Source organism: Podarcis filfolensis, assembly GCF_964270895.1.
Source record: "Podarcis filfolensis genome assembly, chromosome: 5".
Taxonomy (NCBI): domain Eukaryota; kingdom Metazoa; phylum Chordata; class Lepidosauria; order Squamata; family Lacertidae; genus Podarcis; species Podarcis filfolensis.
The window spans coordinates 2,207,637-2,233,424 of record NC_139608.1 but is presented as its reverse complement, the minus strand read 5'-3'; the positions used below and the strand labels follow the sequence as shown (position 1 = coordinate 2,233,424).

The following is a 25,788-nucleotide window of genomic DNA, read 5'->3' as shown; positions in this document are numbered from 1 at the left end:
CAGATGCTAGATGCTGTGACCCAATCTTGCCTTAAATGAGTTGTGCAGCTTGGTTGTGGCATTTTGCAAAAATAAATACTGAACATGAGGAGCAATTTGTTTCGTATGAAGTTTAACAAAGTTGTCGGGATGCTGTTGCGTCTCTGCTTGCTTTTTTCCCCTCCAGACATTGCAAGAAGTGACCAGGAAAAGCCTCTCCGTCCCTTCCAAGCTCTTTTTACGTCCCGCCCTCTGTCTGGCGTGCTCCCTCTTTCTTTCTCTGTCTCCCTCCCTCCCTCCCTCTCCCTCTGTCCCCTCTTCTTCTCCTCCTTTCCTTTTTAGAGATTGGTGATAAGGATTCCTTCACCACTTAATGAGCTGGGAGAGGCCTCCCTCCATTGGAGTGGAGCAGCCCAGGTGCGCAACATTTTGACAGGTACAGCCAAGCGGGCCCGCCCCACACCCACACCCCCCTCCTTGCCCGGAGAGGTATATAAGGCAACCTTAAATTATGTAGAGGAGCACACACTCTTGTCCTGACAGCTTGCAAGCGGGATCGCCCACGTTACCCCAGAGGGTCTTATTGGGGGTGGGGGGTAACTGGTGGAAAGGAACAGCACCCTGGAGCCCGAGGAGAGGACAGCAGCGCTGCTTAACCTCACTGCTAACATGTTGTACCTTGAGAATAATGCCCAGTCCCAGTATAGTGAGGTAAGGAGACATTGCAGGTCTTTGCTAACATTTCTCTCTCTCCCTTCCTTCCAGGGAGAAAGTCTGGGATGCTTTAGAAAGCTTTCTTTTCGCCTCCCCTCCCTCCCATTTCATTAACTGGGGGGGCAGGGGTGATTAATATTTGGGTTTTGGACAGTGCTGCAGCATTTTGAGAATTGCAATAATGATAATAAATAAATACCCAAGTTTGTAGAAATTGGTCTCTGTTGTTGACTGTAAACCATTGTAACTGTCTTTCTGTTGCCACAATAGATGACTGGGTGCGAAGAAGCACATTGCGGAGGACTTGACTAGGTTTGAAAAGCAATGCAAAGAGAGGTTCTTTTGGAGACCAGATTGCTTGCAGATAGCGAGTTAATGGAGCTAGTTTTCCGTAAGGTGGCTAATTATCCCGTCCAGGCGGAGAAAAGCCCTTTTTGAATCTCTGTCAACAAGCCATGCATATAATGCGGCTGTAATGTGTGTGCTGAGCATCACCTGCACTCCTTGTTTGCAGAGCCATTGTTTCTGTCTGGGTGCAAGAGGGAGTCTGTGTGCGCAGAGCGTGCACTCGAAATGTTGGGCTGATCTGAGACTCGGTACGCTTGTTCGCTTGTGTGTGTGTGTGTGTGTGTGTTTATGGGGGAAGCTACACACGGAGGAAGTTAGCCCTTATGTTCCAGGTTGACAACAATATTAGCTTACATTCCAGAGGAGAGGGCAGCTGTGTTGACACGCCATCTGAAAAGAGGAGGCAGCGGAACCCTGTGATTTGAGAAAGCCTCCCGAAGGAGGAAAATCTCCCTGCAGCTTGCCCAGATAGTTTAAAAAATAATAATAATCAGTGGGCCCATCTGAGAACTGAATTTAATTTATTTCTTAAATTTATACCCTGCCCTTCCTCCAGTAACCGGAATAGCAGTTGTCCTAGAGTGTGTCAATGGAAAGGAGAAATCGTTCAAGAAAGTAGTTCTGTCTTGGCAAATTTCTTTTTGTGCAAACGTCTCCAAACAGTTGGGCGAGCATTCGCCGGGCACGGCTAGACTGGAGAAGCTTGGAAGAGGCTTATATAGGAAGACTATCACAAGGGGGCTCCTGCTGGCTTACCCCCTTCCCCATCCAACTAGTGCCTTGCTTTCTCTCCAGATCTGGCCAGGCAAAGATGCCTCTTTGTTCAGCTGTGATTTTTTTCTGGTTACGTTGCTCCACGCCTCAGTTGCCCATCTGTAAAATGGAAAGACCACCCAATGTAGCCAAGTGAGAACACGTCTTCTGACCCTGATTCTCTGGGGCTAGGGCTGGAGGTACATCTAACTCCATCCTGGACTGGTCTTGGCAAAATTTACCCAAGAACCAAGCACAGCATGGACGCTCTGTGTTGATGGCCTCTTGTGTTGTGTTTTTGGAATAATTCTGCATCTTCGCTGCCTGTGTGGAGTGAATCTATCTGTCGCTGTTTCTTGCTCTCCATTGTTCTTGTGTCTCTCCCACACTGGCCAGGTCTGATCCACGTCCGTTACCTCTTTTCAGAAGAGAAGGGGACTCCATCACATGTGATTCTTCCAGGCTTCTTTCCCCTTGTCCTCCTGACGGTTCCCAATGGCCCTTCATTCACCGGGCTCAAATGTTTTATGCATTGCAGAGTTAGCGGCGTCCCTTTGTTGAAAAGGGTAAGCTTCCGCTCTGTATCAAATTGGACAGGGCTGCTTTCTTTCTTTCTTTTAAGCGTTGATACCACGCAGGCCTCGCAAAATACTTTTGGTCTTTTGATGCTGCTCTACTGGTGTGGAAAGAGGAGAGTCAGGCGGAGGGGGCTGGATGGAAGCAAACGGTGTTCATTTCTGCTTCTGAACCACCATATCCATAATTAAGACTAGGGGGGGAGGGAAGCCGCTTTGCAGTCTGAGAAAATTACACGGCGGGGGAAATCACAGCACTTTGCGCTATTTTTTGCAACAGTTTGGCTCCGGCACCATTTTCTTTGCAATTCCGGTGGGACGTGAAAATCGTGTAATTCCAAATGGTTGACATTGTTCCGGAGTCCTCGAAGCGGGTGACAGAAACCGAAGCGAAAATGCTGATTTTTAACAAAGTTTTAGGAATGCTGCCTCAACCACCCATTACCACCGCCGCCCGGCTGTGAAAATATCCAGACTCGGGGGGCCAGGTTGCACAACCCATCTCTTGTTTGGGCCTGAGGACTTCCTTTCAAAGATGTCTTCTGCTTCTGCATGTTGAGTGTCACCAATTGCTGGACCACCTTTTGGAAGCAACCTACAACTGGCCCGAGAGTGATTTTGCCATCTTTTAGATCTGGAGGAGCAAGAAGAGGAGATGGGTCAGGAAGGGTGGAGCAGAAGGGCTGGAGTGAGGGGAGCTGGAGAACTTTTGGAGGTGGGAGACAGTGGATAGAAGCTCTGCCCAGATGAACAAAGCTCTCAATGGCAGCTAGCTAGGCTGGTTGAGCTCTGCCTGCACAGCTGAAGGCAGCAATCACTTCTGAAACCCAGTTGCTGGGGACCACAGGAGGCGAGAGGGCTCTGGGGCCCGGATCCTGCTTGCAGGCTTCCCGCAGGCATGTGGTTGGCCACTGTGACTGGAGCCCCTTCTTACACTATTTTTATGCTCTTATGGGACTATAAGAGGTCAAGGAATAGGTTTGAAGGAAAGCTTGGCCATCTGGCCTACTGAGGATCACAGACTGTGGCTCTTTTCCAAGTCATAAGAAGAAAGGCCTACAGAAAGGTGGGAGAATGGGTGTCGGCTTCTTAGTTATTGCTGGGGGTTTGTCTAGATGACCCTTAGGGGATCCTTTCCAGCTCCAGTTTCCATGATTCAGTTTTTGCAACTCCTACCCTTCTGGCTCCCACTGCCTCTTCTTCCTTGTGACTCATTCCTCTCTGGCCAGGGGTTTCCTGTGAGTGAGTTCCACCCGAGAGGCAGAACTGTTGTGCAAGTCCTAATGAAGGGCCTGTGGAGAACAGAGCCCTCCCAGGTACCTCTGCAGAGGAGAGGCCTTTGCACTCCCTTCTGCTCCTTGGCCACGCTCCCTTTGCCGCTGAAGTCCAAATCCTGAGCGATCAGCTGGGCTGGGGGTGCCCATAGAACACGCCGCCCCTGCTGTGTGGCACCCAAAGAGCTCAGACCGCAGCAGCCCCCTCATGGAGGAGAAAGCTATGAATGGCTACAAGCCACAATGGCTGTGCTCTGCCTCTTCTCAATGCCAATTGTTGGGAAAACCCTGCTTTTAGGTTTCCCATTGAGGAAACCATTGCTTGCAAGTTTCCCATCTGGTTGGCCTTTGTGAGAACCAGATGGGCCATTGGTCTGTGTCAGGGCTATATTCTGATGCTCAGATGGAACCTCCAGCCCCAGGGGCAGTCTATCGAGATTCCAATGTTGCTTGGGGCATTTGGCCCCTGTGGAAACAGGATTCTGGACTAGATGGGCCATTGGCCTGATCCAGTGGGCTCCTCGTGTTCTTCTGCGAAGTTCATGGAGTCCACGCTCAAAAGTGTGCCTCCATTCATGTGCCAGAGCTCAGGGGCTGCTGATGTCATAGAGGGAGAAGTGAGACAAGATGCAGGCGGGTCTCGCCTGTGCCAGACAGACACCCGACTCCTCCTCGGCCCTGACTCACCCAGAGCAGGGTGCCGGTGACCTCGGTTGCAGCTGTTGGCCAAGTGGAAAGAGGGGGAAATGCGCTTGAAAGCCACTGGGTGTGAGGCATTGAACTCCCTCACCCTGCTGAGCATTTGGCGTGGTTAGGCAACAAGCAAGACATCTGCCACTTAGGTTTTTTTTTTTAATGCTGGAAGGGGGGAGAGTGAGAGAGGAGATCTACAGGCTGCACACGGTGTGAAGGGAAGGCTCCGCCCTCCTCCGCCTGTGTCTTCAGGAGGTTGTTGAACCCAGGACACCTGACACGCAATCCTCTGCAGCGCCATTTTCCCAGGGCTGTTGTGTACAGCAGTTTCCAAGAACGTTTGTACGCCCCAGTGCCTTGGGTAGCTCGCAACATGGAGCCATAGCTGTCAACTTTTCCCTTTTCTTGTGAGGAATCCTATTTGGAATAAGGGAATTTCCCTTAAGAAAGGGGAAACGTTGACAGCCAAGCATGGAGTGCACCACTGCGGTCCTGCGAATGCTGCTCCTTAAATCCCCGTATCAAAAGAGTTGCTTGTGCTAGACTCGAAAGGCAAGGCACCTATCAGAATCCTCTCTCATAAACCTTAATAATAATAATAATAATAATAATCCATGCGCAAGGAGCTAAAGGAGAACCTCCATGGTCAGGGGCAGTGAAGACTTTCTGGAGTGAGGGCCTCTGGTTGCCCAGCATGGGAAGACGATGTCCCGACTATAGATGGATCCTCTTGGTCTCCTTCCACAACAGACAAAACACACATTTGGCTGAGTGTCGGGCGATGTTCCTGCATGGACCAAACCTGGCCTTAACCTGCAAACCGGAAGCAGTTTGTTTTCTAGTGCAGCTAACTTTCCCCCTCAAAGATCCATCGCCTAGCCAGACTCTTTCCTGTGACTCTGGGCTTAATGGTGTTCATTCTCAGACAACCATCTTGAGAGGCAGTGTTGTGTAGTGGTTAGAACAGGGCCTTTCTCAAACTCAGGTCGCCAGATGTTGTTGGACTGCAACTCTCATCATTCCTGACCACTGTCACTGCCTCTCATCTGCACCTACCTCACAAGGTTGTTGTGTGGATGAAATGGGGGGGGGTACCATGTGTGTCACGTTGAGCTCCCTGGAGGGAAAAAGTGGGGGTTAAAATGCAATAATACAATGCAATTGCAATACTTAAAAGTATTTTAGCTTTAAACTCAAGGGCTGCTTTCAAACGGCTATATTTGGGAGAGAGAGAAAGAAGTATGGCGAGGAAATCTACCTGTAGCCAGGTTGCAGACAGCTCTCTCCACCCCTCCCTCCCCTCCCCTTCTCCCCCCTCCACCCCCCACAGCCCATGTTCCCTGGCCCCTTTCCAAGGGGGAAGGCAGTTCTGTCTTCAAAGGAAGAGACTTAACCAATCATTCAGTGGAATGAGTTCCACCACCATGAAGGTGCTGACAAGGAAATTATTGCGGCTAAACAAACACTGATGCTCCTTCCCTCCTCGTTCTCTCCTCTCATCCCCTCCCCCCCTCCGCCCGGCTGTTCGAAATGGACAAAGGAAGTTGAGTGTTCAAAATCTGCCCTGTGGTTTAATTTTTGCTCTGGAATCTCTCACCCATTCCATAGCATTTTTTAGTTGCTTAGCTGAATTTTTGGGGGGTGGGGGGAAAGGAAGACAGTTGCCACTGAAGCACAGCCTGACTCCCTCCCTCGGCAATCTTCGTGGAGCTCTGGCCCAATGGTTGCCAGTGGCTTGATTTGAATTAATTTTATAATGAATGATTTTAGAGTGTTGTTTGTGTTGTACTTTTGTACTGTTTTATTGTTGTTAGCCGCCCTGAGCCCGGCTTCAGCTGGGGAGGGCGGGATATAAATAAAATTTATTTTTATTATTATTATTTTGAACTCTGTTCCGCTTGTCTTTGGCTCATCTGGACTTTGTGCCTTTGTGCTGCCTTCGGAGAAGCATTGCACTCAGAATCCTTCCTAGTCGCAATTGCAATAGTCCCAGCTCCTTTTGAAAGAGGCTTGCCTTGTTGGTTAAGCTGTACAGATGAAGGCTGATTCTCGCCAGGCAGTCAAAATTTGGCTGAAGCAGTCTTTACTGGTCAAGTGCACACCGCAGGACCTGTTGTGGATCTGGGCGTTGTGTTGCATTTTGTACTTTGCATTCTGCACACCGTCATATGCCAAAGGTAGAACTGCACCATGTTCTGCAGATGGCATCAGTTGCTCAACTGCGTCAGTGCAGTTCAAAAACAAGCATTGGGATGGGAGAATCTGACCATTGCAGCCGCTCTTTGCTTCTCATTTTCCCAAACTTCGTCTCCAGTTCTCCACAGTTCCACATCCGTTACTTTTTTTAAAAAAAGTCCTCACCAAAAAAAAAAAGATCAGCCTTTTAGTGCCAATTTTTCCCAAATATATACAGATGTTCGCATGCAATTTTGCCTAATGGGCTCATTTTTCCAAAGTTGTTTCCCCTAATATGATGGATTGTTCTAGACTTTCTTCCCACAAATATATGCATTCACACACACACGCACACCTCTTACCCTTATGCTTGTGCATGAATTACTTGAACGGAGAATTGCATTGCAAAATTTGGATAAGTGTGAATTTCGAGGGATGGTTGTATTTTGGTTCACGCATCACTTTGGAAACTGCAGATGAGGCAGAGTTGCGTTTAAGCGCAAGTGGAATTGAATTTATCCCCACATCTAAACTCAAAACCTTGGGATATACGGAAACCTCCCTCAACGCCGACATTTCTCTGTCTCATCAAAGCTATCCTTCTGCTTCGCTCGAAATGTAATTTCGTCAGCAAATCTCTCACCAGATTCACCTTTGAAACATCACTGTAGAGCAGGGGTCAGCAACCTTTTTCAGCCGTGGGCCTGTCCACCGTCCCTCAGACCATGTGGTGGGCCAGACTATATTTTTTGGGGGGGAAATGAACAAATTCCTATGCCCCACAAATAACCCAGAGATGCATTTTAAATAAAAGCACACATTCTGCTCATGTAAAAACACACTAATTCCCGGACTGTCTGTGGGCTGGATTGAGAAGGCGATTGGGCCGCATCCGGCCCCTGGGCCTTAGATTGCCTGCCTCTGCTTTAGAGGAATCTTCACCAAACTAGACTGTTGTTACTTATGTTGGAAATGGGCTCTAGATCTTGTGTCTTTAAAATTACCTGTCTTCAGAATCCCCAAGGATCTCCAACCCCACCCTCTTTTGAAGGCAACCTGCAGCTTTTGCTTCAATTAGTTACATGGGTGGGTTTTGCCTCACTGATGAAAAAAATATATGTTCCTCTCCCTCTTTTTACACACTTCCACCCCCCCAACCCCTTCCTGCTATTGCATTAGATCTCCCCTAGTTGTGTCTTCCTTGCCACGAAGGGATTTCTGAGAAATGTTCACACCTTGTTGTGACGCCCTGGGCTTGTGTACATCGACATTAATGCGCCTTTGAACACTAAGCAAGTGATCGACGGCAGGGATTATGGGGCTGGCTTCAGAAAAGGGACGAGCGCTTCATGGGAACCTCACAAAACAATAGGTTTGGGGCACTTCCGGGTGGAGGGTGGTGGTTTTTTTATCTACTGAGTCACGAATGCAGGTTCGGCAAGGCCAGAACAGCTGCCCCATTCGCCTTGGCTCTCAGTTCAAATTGCAAATCAGGATAGTGTATGGCAGGTTGCAAGGCAAAGGTGTAGCAATAGTTTTTGGGATGAATCATCAGAGCAGCTTCCCCCCAACCTGCCCCCTCCAGATGTTTGGGAGGCTAACTCTCACCAGCCACTGTTGGTGGGTGTTGAGCTGCAGAACATCTGGAGAACTTCCAGCGAGGCCTCTAAAGCCCTTAGAGATCCAGGGTGAGGCACTGTGGGAAAGGCCAAATTCTGTGCTAGGGATCATTAGGAAAGGAATCAAGCTGCTGCAGACATCAGAACCCCGTTCTACAAGTCTATGGTGCGACCACATTTTGAATGCCGTGTACAGTTCTGGTGGCCTCACTTCAAAAAGAAGACTGCAGAGTTGGAAAAGGTTCACAAAAGGACCACCAAAATGATCGTGGGCATGGAGCAACTTAGGAAGAAAGGTCGCAGCGTTTGGGACTTTTTAATTTAGAGAAAATGAGAGTAAGAGGCAAAAAGATAGAAGCTTATAAAGGAGGAACTAGGTAGAGGAAAGTTTTTCTCCCTCTCTCAAAACACGAGAACTCGTGGAGATCCAAAGAAGCTGAATATTGGAAGATTCGGGACAGATTTCTTTATGCAGTGTCTAGTTAAACCGTGGAACTCCCTCCCACCGGTAGCAGTGATGACCACCATCTTGGATGGCTTTAAAAGAGGATTGGACAGATTCATGGAGGTAGAGAAGGCTATTGATGTCTGCTGGTCATCATGGCTTTGCTCTGCCTTTGCAACTGGATGCAGAAATGCCCTCTGAATCCCAGCTGCTAGAAATCGTACAAGGGGAGAGAGCTTCAGTATTGCTTGTGGGTTTCCCAGTGGGGCATCTGGTTGGCCCCTGTGGGAACAGGAGACTGGACCAACTGGGCCATTAGCCTGTTCCAACAGGCTCTTCTGTTCTGACTGATAATAAAAAAAATTCTCTCTCTTTTTTTTTGCACACCCTAAATACCTTTTCACACTCTCTCTCAGGACTGACCCCAGAACATTCTCCAGTAGCAGACAATCCACAAGGATTTGCAGCAGATCCCCTTGCAGTGTCGTTGAGGTGCAGCTCTCAGAGTTGTGCTTTGCCATCCTAGCTTCGTCTGCTGCATCCCTGACTTCCAATAAGGATATATCCTCCATTCATGCTTCTCTCCCCCATCTGCTTGAATGCTCTCGGGTCACAGAATCATAGAATTGTAGAACTGGAAGGGACTCAGAGGGTCATCTAGTCCAACCGCCTGTGCAATGCAGGAATCTCAAGTGAAGCATCCAGGAGGGAGCTGGTCTCTTGGTCTAGTGTGCACCTGTCATTTCCTGATCCCTTAACTATCTGGTGTGGGTTCCCTCCCTCTCCTTCCTCCACTTAGCCACGGTATACTGTCGTGTCTGTGAAGTGTAGGTGGATTCCCATGAGGCAAGACACAGCGATAACCGCAAAACCTTCATTGAACTACATAACTGGGAAACAGGGGCAAAGCAACTGCTTATATACACTCCTGAAAGCCTGGGCCACTCCCACTCCCAACGTGATTGGCTGTCTAAACTTCCAAGCTGCGAATCACAACTCAGAGTTGAAGAGCCAATGGCAGAGGCCCAAATCCTGAAATGTTCTGAGATTGGACATCATGTATCAAATCAGAACACAGGAGCTCAGAATCCTTAGTCCAGACCATAGCTGTCAACATTTCCCTTTTTTTAAGGGAAATTCCCTTATTCCAAATAGGATTCCTCGCAAGAAAAGGGGAAAGTTGTCAGCTATGGTCCAGACTCAAGCTCAGGCAAACACAGACCACTGAATATATAACAGTCTGCACCGGGATAATGCTAAATGTGGGGAATTTTTAACCAGGGCTTGCCAACCAGCTTCGAACCCTGATTTCAGACTCGTTCACTAACTGGCAATGTGCAGTGCTACACCATAGTTGGTGTTGAAAAGAGATGGGAGTAAGGAATTTGTGTAGGAAGAATGTGGGGCATGGGCACGGTGTGTGTGTGTATGTGTGTGTGTGAAAACCCCACAGGTAGCTCCCAGAGCCTTCACAGGAGCTAAAAAGTCTGTGTTTGGGTTGGGTGGTTTGTTTTTTGTTCTTGTTTTATCATTTATTTTGTGTTCTCAATTTGTATTATTGTATAATAATAATGTAGCAGTTCTTAAGAGGTCAGGAGATGACTCCCTCTGTACCACTATGGCCAGGAATGATGAAAGAGACTCATGTTTTGGAGTTATGCATTTAGGAAATGCAAGGTACTAGCAGTTTAAATTGTGCCGTGCGTTCTGGTGCATTGCAGACCCTTCAGAGTTTTTCATGCATACCTAAAAAAAGAGTGAAAAAAGTTCTGAGAATCTTTGCAATGGAAAAGGCAAGAGGGTGAGGATTCTGACCCGAGGGTCCAGGCGTTTTTGAAATGGTTGTGTGAATGCACAAGTGGAGTTGATGGGAATTAAGGAGGTTTTGCCTCCCTTGGCAACTTCTTCTTTGAAAGAGATGGACTTTTCCGTGAGGAATGTGTGCCTGTCCTTTGCAAGTTGACATCTCACCCTGTCAGCAGATCTGTAGCATCTCTGCATGAAACTCTATCTGCTTCTGGAGGGCTCCCTGGCAGTTAAATGACAACGCATTGACGTTAAAGCTGCCGACTGAGGCGAGAGAATTTTAGAACTCAGGAAACCATCTCGGGGAGCTGGGCAGACAAAACAAGTAGCTGCGATGATTTGTTTTGAGGGCTCTCCCGCGGCGACGCATCTGGGGCTAGCGAGGTAGATGTCCTGAGCTAAGAAGTGACCCATTTGGCCATGTGCTCCATGCCATTTTGAAGGAGACAATGGCAATGAGTTGGTGTAGTCCTAAATACTGTATTTTTAGCTCCATAAGATGCACCTGACCATAAGACGCACCTAGTTTTTAGAGGAGGAAAACAAGAAAAAAAATATTCTGAACGAAACAGTGGGTGTATGATTTTTGTGATTCATGCTGTGGCCACAGACATGTGATCTGATGGTGAATTTGGGGTGACCCAATGTAAAAATCCTGAGGATCCATGGGCTTTTCCCTCCCCCCCTCCCAGGCAGCCTCCTTTATCACTAGCGTCCCTTATCTCCCTCCTGATCGCTTGCTGATCAGCTGTTTCCTTTCAACACTCCCTTCCCTCTCGTTTGCCTTAGTGTCTTTTCCTTAGCTGGAACAGTTTTTTGCTCCTCCTTTTCTTCTAATTTCTCTCCTTATTGTTTTAGTTTTCCTGTTTCCCCCCTTTGCAAGTTTGCTGTCTTTACCTCCCCCCTCCCAGGCAGCCTCCTTTATCTCTAGTGTCCCTTATCTCTCTCCCCGATCGGCAAACGATCAGAGGCTTTGTTTCAACACCCACTTCCCTCTTTCAAAAAAAGAGCATGATCTGCTTTTTGCCCAAGGGCAATTCAGCTCCAGGGACCACACATTCGCTCCATAAGATGCACAGACATTTCCCCTTACTTTTTAGGAAGAAAAAAGTGTGTCTTATGGGGTGAAAAATACGGTACTTGATACAGGGCAGTGGAGGTTCTGGTCCACCTGCTCTGAGCATCAACTGCTATCCTGCTTTTTGCATACTCTGGCAGAAATCTTTAGTTTCCTTTGGGGATGGGCCACAGGAAGAAAATCTGAAGCTCCCAGGCACAATCCCCAGTGGCGTAGCATGGGGGGTGCAGGGGGGGCCGGCCGCACCGGGCGCAACATCTGGGGTTAGGGCAAATCCACGGGTTAGGGGGCGCAAATCCACGGGATAGGGGGCACAAATCCACGGGTTAGGGGGCGCAAATTACTTGCCTTGCCCCGGGTGCTGACAAGCGACGCTACGCCACTGACAATCCCCACTGGAATATCTGGGTTGGACTGGGAGAGGCTCCTGCCTGAAATCATGGTGAGCCATTGCTGGCAGCCAGTGTAGGCCATATTGAGCTAGATGCACCAATGGTGTGAGATAGGATAGGGCAGCTTCTTGGCTTCCTTTAGTTGCAGATGGCGATGGTTGGAAGTGAGGCCTGCTAATGCATCTGCTCTTCCTCTGGGCTTGGTGAGATGACATGCACAAACACACTGTCTCCTGGCAGCTATAAATATCTGGAGAGATGTGTTGTTCCTGAGATGTGTGCCCCTACGCTTGTCCTGGGCTCGAGTCTTCCCATCCCGTCGCCCTCCGGCCAGGCTTCACCTGAGGTCAAATCATCTGCTCCCCTTTCCTCTGTGGTTGATGCAGGCCGTCCTCCTGTCAGCCCTGAGTGATGATGTGCTTTTGCCCATTGCAATAAAACGGGAGATTTCTGCTGATAATCGTTCCAGTTGACAAAAGATGGAATGAAAGGAGAATGGCGAATAAACCCCTGGCACCGGTGCTTTCTTTGTTCGCCCTTTCCGCGAACCCTTTCCAACTTTCCTTCAGCTCTGATCTCCCGATACAGCTCTCCCTTCTCTTTATAAAAAAAAGAGTTGCCTTCAGTCATCCGAAGGCAATTTTGCTCTTGTCTCGGAGATTGCCACCCAAGCTTCGCTGAGATTGCGGCAGCTTTGCCAGGGCTGATTTGGGCAGACAGTTGCTTTTCTGCATCCAAACATACATATTTGTGTGCCAGGCATTGCTTTAGGTTCAGAAAACTCTTCTCCAGCCCTCCCATCATTTATACCTCATTATCCTTTTGCACTGATAATTGATGGTGATAAGAAGGATTTCTTAAACTCTGCCCGGTTACTCATCTGGGCAGAAATTTAAATAAAAGTAAAAATGAGAGGGTGGGGAAGCAGAATCCCATCTGCTAGCATTGCTGTAATCTCCACGGAGCCTATAAGTCGTAGGCAGGATCCTGCCCCCCCCCCATGTTTATTTATACCTGGAAATGGCAGGTAATTTGAGGACTGTGTGTTTCTGAAGCTAGGACTGCACATCTCTGTCGTGAATTCCTTGTAAGGTTTTGGACACACTTTCTGATCTGGAAAAGGATAAATATGCCGTACTTCACAATGAAGCGAGGCTCTGCATAATATATATTTAATTACGGCTGATAAACAATCATATTGATAAACTGGACAGATTATTTTTTTAAAGGGGTTGCACTTTCTTTTCTAATTTGTGTCTTTGTGTGTGTTTGGTTGTTTGTAAGCTCCAAACATAAAGGGATCTTGGAATTTTCGAATCCTGACATACCAGTTGCTTGTGAACGGGTCCGCATTGAAATGAAATTATTTGTGTTTTGAGTCCTGCTCTGTGCAATGGAAATGAATGCTTGCAACAAACTTTGGTAGGGATAACATACACACATCCTAGAAACAGTTTTATAAACAGTTATTTTTAAGATCGCAGAGATCACTGCTATGTGGGGAGAGCTGACTTGCAGATTGGGGTGAAAAGGACTTGTGTAACAGGGAAAACGAGTCTACGCACACAGCACAGTCAGTCAAGACTGGTGTATGTCTTTTTATCTGTAGGGAAAGAGAGCCAAATAAGTGTGTTAATAATAATAATAATAATAATAATAATAATAATAATAATAATAATAATTTATTATTTATTATTTATACCCCGCCCATCTGGCTGGGCTTCTCCAGCCACTCTGGGCGGCTTCCAAAAAAATATTAAAATACTGTAATACATCAAACATCAAAAGCTTCCCTAAACAGGGAAATATATCATAAAATATATCTTAAAAGAGTGGGTTCATTGCAGGGCAAAGGGGGGGGAATCCATACTATGCCTGCAGTTCCAAAAACTCAGGGAGTGTTGAGCTCCTGGGTTTCAAAAGCGAAGTTTGATATCTTCCCTAAATATTTCCTTGCCATACACTGATGCAGAGTCCTCATATTAAAACAAAACAAAACAAAACATTTTGCCGTGTGGGGCAAGAGCTCGTCTTGTTTTCCACTGACCTGCTGTCATGGGCTGGCTGTTTTGCTTTAAAAATAAATAAATGTTTCCTGTTGCAACTGAAAAAGGAGTAAAGTGCGAGAGGGAAAACCCCACAGATTTTCGGCTAAAGTCGTTTGTTCTTGATGATTCCCCACTGGGGAGTGTGTGTGTGTTCTGTTCTCTGATCATCCTGGCCTGAAACAAATTGTACCTTTTTATTATTGTGAACCAGAGGCAGGTGGTAGGAGACCAAAAAAATGGCAAGTATTTTGCCCTGGGGCGCTGTTGATTTGGATGGTGCTCTGATGCTCCTGACAGGGTCTCCTGCGAGGAAGGGGGAAAAAGTTCAATTGATCTTATGTTGCAGAACCTGGGTTGGGTTAAGAGTAGGTAATTCATGTCTCAGACAGTGTCGGGCAGAGGCTTAGATCATTTTGGAAAACCTGTCTGGAGTTTTTCAGAGAAGGCTTCTTAATTTTAAAGACCCCGGCAATGCCGTTGCTGCCTTCTGTGCCCTACTTTTTAAAAAACATAAATATTTTATCCTTCACCTTATCCCCCATACTCAGATTGGACACGAACGACTTGACCAGAAATATTCCATATATTCCTGTTGCCAAAGGGTGAAAGCAGAGAGATTTGGACTTCTAACTTCCCACCTCCCCAATTTCAGGAATGGGCAGCCAGCCTTAAAAACAGAAAGTAATAAAGGAATGTCAGAATATTGTGGGGGATATTGGGAAGGAGGTGGTTAAAATAGCAGTTGCCTTGAGGTTTTAAGGAGGGGAGGAAATACTGTAAGGTGTCTACGAAGTCTTAACATCCCAGAAGAAAGTGTATTGAGCTCAATGGGGTGCAGAAAATTGCAGCTAAATTCTGTCTCCATATGCAACCTGAGCCTCTACCTTCTTGTATTAACCTTGCATCTGAGTAACATTGCATTCCTAAGCAAGTTTACTTTGTAGTCAATCCCACTCAGTTCAATGGGGCTTACTTCCAAGTAAGCTTGCATGTGATGAATTTGGCACACAGCTTAGTTGAGCCAGGTATTTCATAACATCTGAAGAATTGGCCTGCTTTGTCCTCCTTTTAAAAACTGCCTCTGTGCTTGTTAATAGTTGTGGCCACATTTTGCTTTTTATTTGTTTTATTTGTTTATTTTTTTTTAAAGCACACACAGAAAGGTAAACTGACCTTGTTATTCCAGGGTAGAAGTCAGAGAACTCTTCTGTGAACCATGCAACAGAAACCAAACCTAAAGTTAGAATCAGTTACATATTTTGAGAGTTATTTACTGTTAAAAAGAAAATAACTTTCACCATTTGACGTAACTGACTTGTTTTTGTAATTAGCAAAAGCATCGTACCTGTTGATGATTCAGCTCCTCCCACACACTGTTCTAATGAAAAGGGTGATTTCAAAATTCCACCATCAGCATTGACCAGTATTAACCAATATTTGATGGGTCAACGGACCAAAACTCTTTTGACCAAATACCCAAGCCCTCAACTTGAAGCCTGCAGCCTTCTCCTAGGCCAACCACTGATGTGTATTGGTGTACTGAGTACCAACTGCATGCTTGAAAGGTCAGAAATGTTAGTTGCATCAGAAGGATGTGTGTGAGAGATCATTTGTGACATAGGATTTTTTGTTTTGCAAATGACTGTTAACTGTCTGCATGATTTTCATGCTTTAGATAGCAGACATTTGACAAAGCAGCAAGCGGATAGCATCTGGGAAATGACATTTTACGCACACTAAATCAGTGTTGGCTGAGCCAGGAGGAAGTCAGCTTGGCATCCATCCTATGGCAGCCAGGCATTCAGATGGTTCTCTGAATTGGCCCCCTAAGCCATGGCTGGGGTGTGTGTGTGTGGCCCTTCGCATCCTGTTGGACTCTGTTGGTCTGTGATGATGGGAGCCATCTCAAGTTGACTTCCTTCTTCTCGTTCAGGCAAGGCTGGGCATTGATTTGGTGCATGAAAAAGGTGGTTTGCTGCATCTTTCTCTCTCTCCCCCCCCCCCAACCGGTTCCCAATGCATTGGACAGACTTCTCCGCAATTCAAAGCGTAATTCAGCCATCAGCCTTGCTCTCCCTTCCACATTTCAGGCGGAATGACTACTTTAAATCTCTGCGTTTTGCTTGATTGCCAACTTAGGGAACTTGCAAAAGCACTCTAGAGGGAGGGAGAAGTGGGAAGGAGTTCGTGACAACTCGGGTGCCAGCCAATCAGTGCTGTGCACAGACAGATTCTGCTGCATACAGGCAGAACTAGTTTGTCTAAGCTTGATCCTGGCAAGGAAGGCGCAGGCAGCTCATATAATGTACATTGTGCACAGTCTTAAATAGCAGCTGCTTCTCCTGGCTTATGTAGTTACGATTAGGAGTTCCTCTTTCTCTCTCTCCTCTGCTCCACTTCTTAAATGTTTGAAAACTTACCTACCCATGCTTCTTGGTTAAACTTCTCTTTGCCACGCTGCACACATTCTGCCTTTCCCTAACAAACTTATACGCTAGTCCCGTTTTTTTTAAAACAACCATGTGCCCAGTTTTGAATTGCAGTGTGAGAATTTGTTAGTGCTCAGCTGTGGTGGATCTGGAATATGCACTTGTCTGTGTGCTCTCTGTGCCCCTTTCCTCTCCCTGCTCTTTGCCACGCCGCTTTCCCTAAAGTAGTAAAGTCTTTCAGACCTTTACCAGTGAATTTCAGCCATTGAAACATGGGTATCCATTCTGTTAGACAGCTTATTCCACCCTTTGCCAAGCCGGTGCCCTCTGAAACTGTTGGATCACAGCTCCAATCACCCAAAACACCATGGGGCTGTGCTGGCTGCGGCTGTTTCAAAATATCTGGAGGGCACCAGATTGGCAAGGGCTGGCTTATCCATTTTACACAGGTTTAAAACCTCGAGTTTCTGTGGTGCTCTGACAGTTCTGCTTCCCATTCCCACCACCAAATCTTGTAGCAGCAATTTTGCGAAGCCGTCGTTTTTCCGCTTAGCTGTTTGTTTGGACCTCTGTACATGTACGGTTTGCTGGGGTTTTCGTTTCGCTTGCACATTTTATTTATTTATTATTTATCAGACCGATATGCCTCCTCCCCTTTGCCAAGCTGCCAAAGCACATTGATTGCAGCACCATTTTTAATTAAACATCACAGCTATGTGGGATGCAATTTACAACAGCGGATTAAATGAAGCATCGAGGAAATAAATTGGACTAGCCAAAGCTGTGATACAGTTTTGCATGTGTACAGGTACAAAGTAATTAACTCTTATTGAAGGGAATCTGAGTGGTCTTTTGCATTTCTCGTTGGAATAGAGATATATAACCAGTGCTATTTTTCTGGGGGGACACAGGGGGGTGCATACCCCTAAACATTTTGTGAATCTTTGTACTTTTGTCCATTTACTGTATTTATTTTTCCTGATTTGAACTATAAAATAGTGATTTTCTTGAGTCAAAATGAGAGTACCCCTAAACATTTTTAAAAAGGAAAAAAGCACTGTATATAACAGTTAAATCTGGGATTCGATGTAGCCTTTGTCTGAGGTGAGATCTTACTTATAGCAGAGGAATCGTGATGCAGCAATACAAATGCACTGGAATCCATTTCTGATCTGTGATTTAATCTGTGTACACATCCCCCAGGGTGCTCCGAGGGATTATTGCTGTCTGGTATTGCAATCCCGTGTGCTCACCTGCTTGTGTGCATCGCAAACTGCATGGCAAAACAAGGCATGGAAGCTGGCAAATTGCAGATGTGTCCGTTTCACAATAAATTTCAGAGATTCTTCAAAGTCTGACGGGACAGAAAGTGAAGGAGAGCAGCCCAACCCATTGAACAATCACAAAATGGAACGGGAAATCGCCTGCTCATCCTTGACCCCCCCTTTCTTTGCAGCTCCGTGCATCAATGGTATTGAGACAGGTATCTGTGCAAATCCAGGATTTACTTGGCAAAGGGCTGTGCTGAGCTTTCAGTTTCTGGAGGTGTGTGTGCCAGAGAAGAAAGGCCCAGTTTCAGTCTCTGGCAATGCCAGGTTCAACTGGGAGAAACCCCTGAGGCTGAAACTCCAGAGAGCTGCTGCCAGTCAGAGCAGTCAATAATAATAATAATAATAATAATAATAATAATAATAATAATATATTATTTATACCCTGCCCATCTGGCTGGGTCCCCCCAGCCACTCTGGGTGGCTTCCAACAAAACACTAAAATACAATTACTTATTAAACATTAAAAGCTTCCCTAAACAGGGCTGCCTTTAGATGTCTTCTAAAAGTTTAGTAGTTATTTTTCTCTTTGACATCTGGTGGGAGGGCGTTCCACAGGGCAGGTGCCACTACCGAGAAGGCCCTCTGCCTGGTTCCCTGTAACTTGGCTTCTCACAGTGAGGGAACCACCAGAAGGCCCTCAGAGCTGGACCTCAGTGTCCAGGCAGAACGATGGAGGTGGAGACGCTCCTTCAATACTGACCTGGATGGGCCAGTTACAAAGCTTCAGTTGTTGATACAACCTGAAGTACCTTGGTTGAGGTTTTACTATCCCAAACTGCAGGTGGAGGCGGTTGTATTTTTGCTAATGTTCACCTACAACTTTTTAAATGTAGAAGACTAGTTGAAAGCACTAAGATAAAACATTTCTCCCTCTGCTGTGCTAGCTTTCTGCATGCTGGGATGCCATGCTTTTAAAATGTAGGCACACATTCAGACGTGCAACCCCGACCCCCAGTCTGAAGTGAAACAGTCCCAGAAAAGTACCATATTTTTCACTCTATAAGACGCACCTAGTTTTTGGAGGAGAAAAACAAGGAAAAAAATATTCTGAATCTCAGAAGCCAGAACAGCAAGAGGGATCGCTGCGCAGTGAAAGCAGCAATCCCTCTTGCTGTTCTGGCTTCTGGGATAGCTGCGCAGCCTGCATTCGCTCCATAAGATGCACACACCTTTCCCCTTACTTTTTAGGAGGGAAAAAGTGAGTCTTATAGAGCAAAGAATACGGTATGTATCACGTGAATATTCTGATTGGCCCTTCCCTGGGCATTTTGCTACATCCAGCATTTTAGCCAAATGGAGCTCTCAGGTCCCTCAACATTACTGAATACCTTGGAAAGGCAAAGTTCATTCCTTCTGCCGCCGCTGCCTGTATTTGTACAAGAGACAGATGGATATCTCTTCTTGCTGCTTCAGTGAGAGAAATCTTCTAAGGTTACCAGATTGCTTCCTAATAGGGTGGATATTGCTGTACTTAGCTCTGGAGTGCAAGCAAAAAATATCCCTCTCCATTTATCAAACTGTGTGCAATTGTCATCATGCGATAAATCTACAGGTAACAGATGAATGGAGAGAGCTATGCTAAAACCACACACAAATACCCCTGCAATATGTTTTTGCCTTTAACCCTTCTGCGATGGGCGGTGTACCTTTCTGAAGATATCTGCAGTCAGGCAGGGGTGGGTGAAGGAATCTAGCTTGCTGCAGCTTTGTGAAACATAGCTAAAAGAAACTCCAAATCTCTGGATCAGCAGCTGTCATTGTTATTATTTATTGAATTTGTATTCTGCCTGTTATCCGTAGATCTCAGGGCGGTTCACAATGTGAAATACAATATAAAAGCAAAAAAGACACAATAAGAACAAGAACAAAACCCTCACATATTTATGGGCTTGTTCATACTTCCGCTTGTCTTGTGCCTAGAGAGAACGGTTCGAGTGCTTTTCTGCTTGCCCCACCACTTTCCCCTTGAAAAGCTGCTCTTTAGCACTGAATCGGAGCAAACCTCAATCCACGGAAAACCCCACTGACAATTGCTCCAATTCAGTGCTAAAGATTCAGTGGGTTTTCCCAGGGGAAAGTAGCAGGAGAAGCAGAAGCCTGTATGAGGCCGTAGATCAGTGGCATAGCGTGGTTTGCTGGTGCCTGGGTGGGCGGCCGCGGGGGTGGCCGGACGCAGAGGTTGAACGGAACTTGCCACGCCAGCCCAGCATGTGCCATCAACATCACCAGACTGATGCCAGCCCTGAGCTGCTTTGCAAGGCTTGCAAAGCAGGTCGGGGTGGCACGGCAGTGTGCACAGCGCCCCCAGAAAAATGTTCTGGGGGCCATCGTCCCAGCAGCCCCCATGCTATGCCCCTGCCATAGATCTGCTTAGAATTCTTGGTACTCCTAACTGAAAATCTTTGTTTCATGGAATATTTGGTGTTATTTGACTGTAATCAGAGAAGAGAGTCCGTTGGCAGTCTTGGAACGGCCAAGAAGCCAGCTTCCCAAACCTGCTGTTGGTTCACAAGCCCTGGTGCACTGTTTTGCATGATCTCTTCTTTACCCAGGCATCTCCTGATGCTAATCTTGACTTAGGTGGCATGATTGCCACCATCCCATAATTCCTTCCTCCCAATTCCCTGTTAACAGGTCTTCTGCACATGTGGTTTGTGTTCATGAATAGTAAGCTGGCGATATCCAGAATGTCACCCCTTTGGCATGAACTTGCCCAACCCTCTTTCAAAGGCCATCACTTTCTCCTGGTAGAGTGAGTTCCGTAGTTTAATTATACACTGCATTAAGAAGTCCTTTCTTTTATCTGAACTTTTCATCAAGTACAGTTTTATAAAGACACCTCAGTTAAGTGCGAAGAGGAAAAAACGGTCTCCTGTCGTTTCGTGCGGAAGCAGAGAGGTGGAGTTTTGCAAAAGTCTGGCTGAAACACGGCGGCTGTGAATAGAGCACTGTGTTCGGATGGCCTTATTCGGAGGGGGAACTGAGCAGGTGCCATTTGTCCCAGTTACACACACACACACACACACACACACGTGTGAATTTGCCCCATCTTGGGTGCCCCAGTGGAGCGCCTAGGGTAGGATTTGGGGGAGGCGCGGAGCAGCACAAGCCTCTGTTGCATCACCAACACAGACCACCTGAAATTTGCAAACAAGCAAACAACTTTCCCTGTTTTCTCCTCCAAATCTTTTGATGGTGTGGTGGCCAGTCAAGCAAGAACCTGAAGCCTTTTTTTTTTTGTTCTCAGAAGTGACTCTGCGGCCTTTGGAAGGAAGGAGAGCGAGAGCGCGGGCAAGGGGTGTTTTCATCGGAAGCCAAATTCCGAGTCAAATTCCGTGGCGCCTTTGTCCCCCTGGCTCGGCTGCCCCCTTCTAATTGTTCCCTTGTCAGGAGGCGTACGCCTCCGAGAGAGTTATCTGATGGCTGCCCCAGGGCTCGCGAGCGACTCAGACGCTGACCTCTGGGTGCAAACTGCTCCTCCGAGCCTCTATGGCCTGGGGCTCGGCTGCCCAGACCCAGCGTTGGCCCTGGGTGTCTTAACTTTCCTCCTCTCACCTGGACATTTTGATGCACCTGTCTGGGGCAGGGGTGGAGTGGGCCAAAGGGTTAGAGGATCACAGGAGGAACAGGGAGAGCAAAGCAGCCTCCCAGCTGCTCATGTCAAGGCGAGGATTAATCGCTATTTAAATAGCAAGCTGGGAGGGGGTGCTGGGCTGTGGAATGTGGCCGGATCAAGGCAGAGGAATGGCTCTTCCCCTCTTCGCCATTCAGACAGATGGCTCCTGGCTTGCTTGGAATGACAAGGCTGCCGTATTTACAATTTGCTTTCCTCTTTATTACGATTAAGATTTCTAATCTGATCTGCTGCCCGATGCCTGCTGGAGGGCGACTGCTTGTGCAACAGCCATTTTAAGAGGCAAGATACCTATTAAACACTTAAAAAAAATAAACACGGCTAAAACAGACTCGTCTGCCACATTCCTGACAACCAAATCAAGGACGTGCCAAACCCCCTTGAGAGAGTTTGCCAGGTTTGCAAATTTTGGTGCTTCCTCAGATTTTGCCTGAAGGAACTCCCAAGAGATTGCATTTGGGATTTTGCAGTAAGTGGGATGTTGGTGGGACTTCTTGGCACGATTTAAAAAAAAATTAAAATACAAGTCTGGGGTTCTTGAAGGGGAAGGTGTGCTTTGGAATGCATATGTTCGTTGGAACAAGCAACGAAAATGCATTGCATGTGGGGAAATGGCTTGCGAAAACACAAATACCAGGAGAAACGAACACCAGGACGCTAGCCAGCTTTCAGGAGGACTTTTAGACAAAAATGAATCACAAACCGATGTGGAAATGTGGCTAAATCGAGGCTGGGAAAATGAGAACCTGAAATTGACTGGGTGGCCCATCCCTTGCAGGAGCAAGCAAGACAGGCTTGGAAGGGTGCTGTGGCAATGGAGCAAATCTAGGTGGCCAAGAGAACGGCCTGCTTTTCTCAGGGGCTGAGCTGCCTGCCTGCTGGGGAAAGGGCTGTGTTGCTTGAGCAAGGGTGCCCCTCAAGGCGGGGGTGGCTTTGCTTAGGGATTAAGGTGCCTCTAGCTGGCAGGCAAAAGGGCTGGCTGCTTCTCTTGGCATCGGTGCCAGGGGTGCGTGCTGAGCGACATTGCCAAACTTGCTGGTTTCTTCTCTGAGTGAATTGGTTCCTCTACCGTCCTTTCTCTTTACCAACGTAAATACGTTTCGGTGGCCAAGTTCAGGCAATCGCATCTCAGCTTAATAAACCAAAATGTGAGCAAGCTGCTTGCACCTGCTCACCCACTAAAGCTCTGCTCGCTTGTTGCTATTTATTAATCGCCTTCCACAGATGTCCCCGGGCGATGGGTGAACTAGAATCAAAACAGCTACAGAAATAACCCAAGAGCAGCTTAAAAGCAATGCTAAATGGACACCTATGGCCAAGATCTTTTCATCTTCATTGTGTAACTTGGCGAGCAGATCTTGAAGTCTCATAGCTTCCTGTTTCTCCAAACCAGGAAACCTTGGTCCCTAGCATTTGAACGAGCCAGGATCCTAAAACATGGTTTGAAGTGAGCTTAGGATCTTGCCTCATTCTCATGCTGCTAACCAGAGTTTCTCCGGTTCACATGCAATAAGAAGCTGCGGTCAGTTACAGTCTTCCTGGTTTGGTTGTGAAAGTTCTGTATGCATGTTCAAAATACTCACATGTCTTGGTTTATCAATCCGAGATGTGATTGTCCAAACTGGGTCAGGGCTGAGATTCTTCTTACATCTGGTAGTCTTCAAAAAAATATAATCTGATGGATGTGCTTTATGAGCGGAATACAATTAAATATTTCAGCCAAGGAAAATAAAAAGTATGACTTATCCCTCCCTGTTGTAAAATAGTGTGAGGTGAAGGATTAAGATGTCACTGGTGAGGAGGGAGCAGGAGAAGAAGAGCAATCGGAAGGATCTTTGAGCTTGAACGAAATGTATGGCTGAAGGTGGCACCATAACTCCCTGGCTATTTCCATGGAGCAGAGGAAATCCAGGAAATAACCTTCTTGGAGCAGACAGCCTCAGAAGGTGATGGACTCTCCTTCCATGGAGGTCTTTAATCAAAGGTTGGATGGACATCTGTTAGGAATCCTTTAGGTGTGATTCCTAGTGGATTACCCTTGGGGACACCTGCCAACTCTACAATTATATGATTCTGTGATTCTCAAGATTGTGTCAAACTTAAAGGTGGTTAAAGATGCTAAATGTGTGTGTGTGTAGATGATAGATAGATGATAGATAGATAGATAGATAGATAGATGATAGATAGATAGATAGATGATAGATAGATAGATAGATAGATGATAGATAGATAGCCAAACACTGATAGCTGAGCTGGAATTATTTCCAGAGGAACAGAGGCTGGGTTCTTTCCCTTACTGTAACATATCTATGTATTCTCTCTCTCTCTCCTTTTCAGCCACAGTATACAAACCTGGGGCTCCTCAACAGCATGGACCAGCAGATACAAAATGGCTCCTCATCCACAAGCCCGTACAACACGGACCACGCTCAGAACAGCGTGACGGCGCCCTCCCCTTATGCCCAGCCCAGCTCAACCTTTGATGCCCTCTCGCCCTCGCCCGCCATCCCCTCCAACACAGACTACCCAGGACCTCACAGCTTTGACGTCTCATTTCAACAATCCAGCACTGCCAAGTCGGCCACATGGACGGTAAGAGTCAGGTCTGGCTTGAGGGGGGGCGGCACTGGAAGGCTGGTGCGTGAAATATGGTGGCAATTGGGAAGTTGCAGCCCAATGTTTTCCCTGTTAGGAAGGAACTGCGTTCCAAAGGTAGCGCATGGGTCATTCCTGGTCATGTTTTCCCATCGACTGGATGGAACAACTCCTCCGTTGGAGGAAGTTGGGAATGTGAGCGGTAGAATGAGGGTGGTGAGTCATTAGATTGCAGTAATTCACAGTTGCTCAAGAGGCATAGTAGTTTTCCAAAGTCCACTGGTAGCCGGAGTTAATTTAAATGCCCCGTGCAAAATGCAGTTCCGTTAGGCACAGTTCAAGGGTTAAAGCGTCATATTTTCCTAAGTCCCGATTCTTGTCACCAGGTCGCTTGTAAACATTCCCAAGGGTGGTTTAGACACAATTGAGATCATTGGATAGGGTTCATTTTGCAACCTGTGTCATGCTCCCATTGGTCTTTGCTTGTGATGAGGTTTGTAGGGTCTGGGAGTACTCTCTTGTATCTTGTGGGTACCAACTCTGCACCTACATATGCAAAAGAAAGCAAGATCATTGTCTCCCCTCTCCTCTCTCCCCCCCACATCCTCACAATGCCTGCGACAACAATGTCTCACACCGAATGTAGCTGATGTGTCGAAAGGACTCTGTGAATTGAAAACAGAAGCGTTTATATGTACCTTTGCTATTCATGAAAATCTTTCAATGAAATAAATAAATAAAACAAACGATTCCCGAGTGTGAGCCAATGCTGGCCAAGTTCTCGTTGGGTCTGCATCCTTTGACCTGCTGAGAACCAGAGATGGAGCGTCTACCTCCTCTTAGTATCTTCGGCTCTATCAGGGGCTCCTGTATTGCTGGGGGCCATCTTAGCCCCCCCCCCGGATCTTCTTGAGGTTGCCTTGTTGTTGTTGTTTAGTCGTTTAGTGGTGTCCGACTCTTCGTGACCCCATGGACCAGAGCATGCCAGGCACTCCTGTCTTCCACTGCCTCCCGCAGTTTGCTCAAACTCATGCTGGTAGCTTCGATAACACTGTGCTACCATCTTGTCCTCTGTCGTCCCCTTCTCCTTGGGCCCTCCATCTTTCCCAACATCAGGGTCTTTTCCAGGGAGTCTTCTCTTCTCATGAGGTGGCCAAAGTCTTGGAGCCTCAGCTTCAGGATCTGTCCTTCTAGTGAGCACTCTGGGCTGATTCCCTTCAGAATGGAGAGGTTGGATGTTCTTGCAGTCCATGGGACTCTCAAGAGTCTCCTCCAGCACCCCAATCAGAAGGAATTAAGATCTCATCAGGAGACTGCTCTTTCTTTTGCCTTCGCCTCTTGATGTGACTCCAGGGCTCTCTGATGAATACCTGTCACCTTCCTGTCTCCCTGATGACAGTTTAGGAACCAACCCAACTGGAAGGATTTCTTCGGTTACAGTGACCTATTAAAATTGTGATTTGCATCATGCCCCACCCTTGCAAAGAGTAACACAATTTGAAAGTGTTCTTTCAGCTTTCACTGGCTGTTACCAAAGGGCGTTGGCATGGGGAATAAGGCGTTCACCTTGCAGGATCTCCGCCTTTTACCTCCTGGTAACTATTCCCTTTTGGACTGTTCGGCCTTGCTGAGAACTGGAGAGGCCCTTGACTGGTAGATCATCTTGTTCTCGGAAAGCACCGTACAGCCATAGGAGAGACATCTGGGGAAGCCGCTCAGTCAAGATGCGTTTAGTTCCCAAGGCTATAATGGGAGGGCCAAGAATTGCTGGCTCTTTCCAAGAGAGAGAGAGACCAAGAGAGGTTGCAAACTTCAACTGCATTTAGATTTTGCTGTTCTGGTGCATAGTCCCAAAATTTAAAAGGGTGTGGCTGCAGATTTACTACCAAGTGACTTTGTT

The 25,788-nt window shown here is 47.0% G+C and overlaps 1 protein-coding gene across 7 annotated transcripts in view; it reads left to right on the top strand.

Annotated features, from left to right (window-relative positions):
- Positions 1 to 497: 497 nt before the first annotated feature.
- The window catches only part of TP63 (tumor protein p63), a gene marked incomplete at its 3' end in the record, with an annotated part of 94,812 nt that continues 69,521 nt past the window's right edge, over positions 498 to 25,788 (top strand). For all 7 annotated transcript variants that reach the window (XM_083612841.1, XM_083612843.1, XM_083612840.1 and 4 more), the window contains exons 1-2: positions 498 to 690; positions 23,631 to 23,885. In XM_083612841.1, coding sequence (XP_083468967.1) covers positions 649 to 690; positions 23,631 to 23,885 — 297 coding nt within the window. In that variant the 5' untranslated portion in view covers positions 498 to 648. The remainder of the gene's footprint in view (positions 691 to 23,630; positions 23,886 to 25,788) is intronic.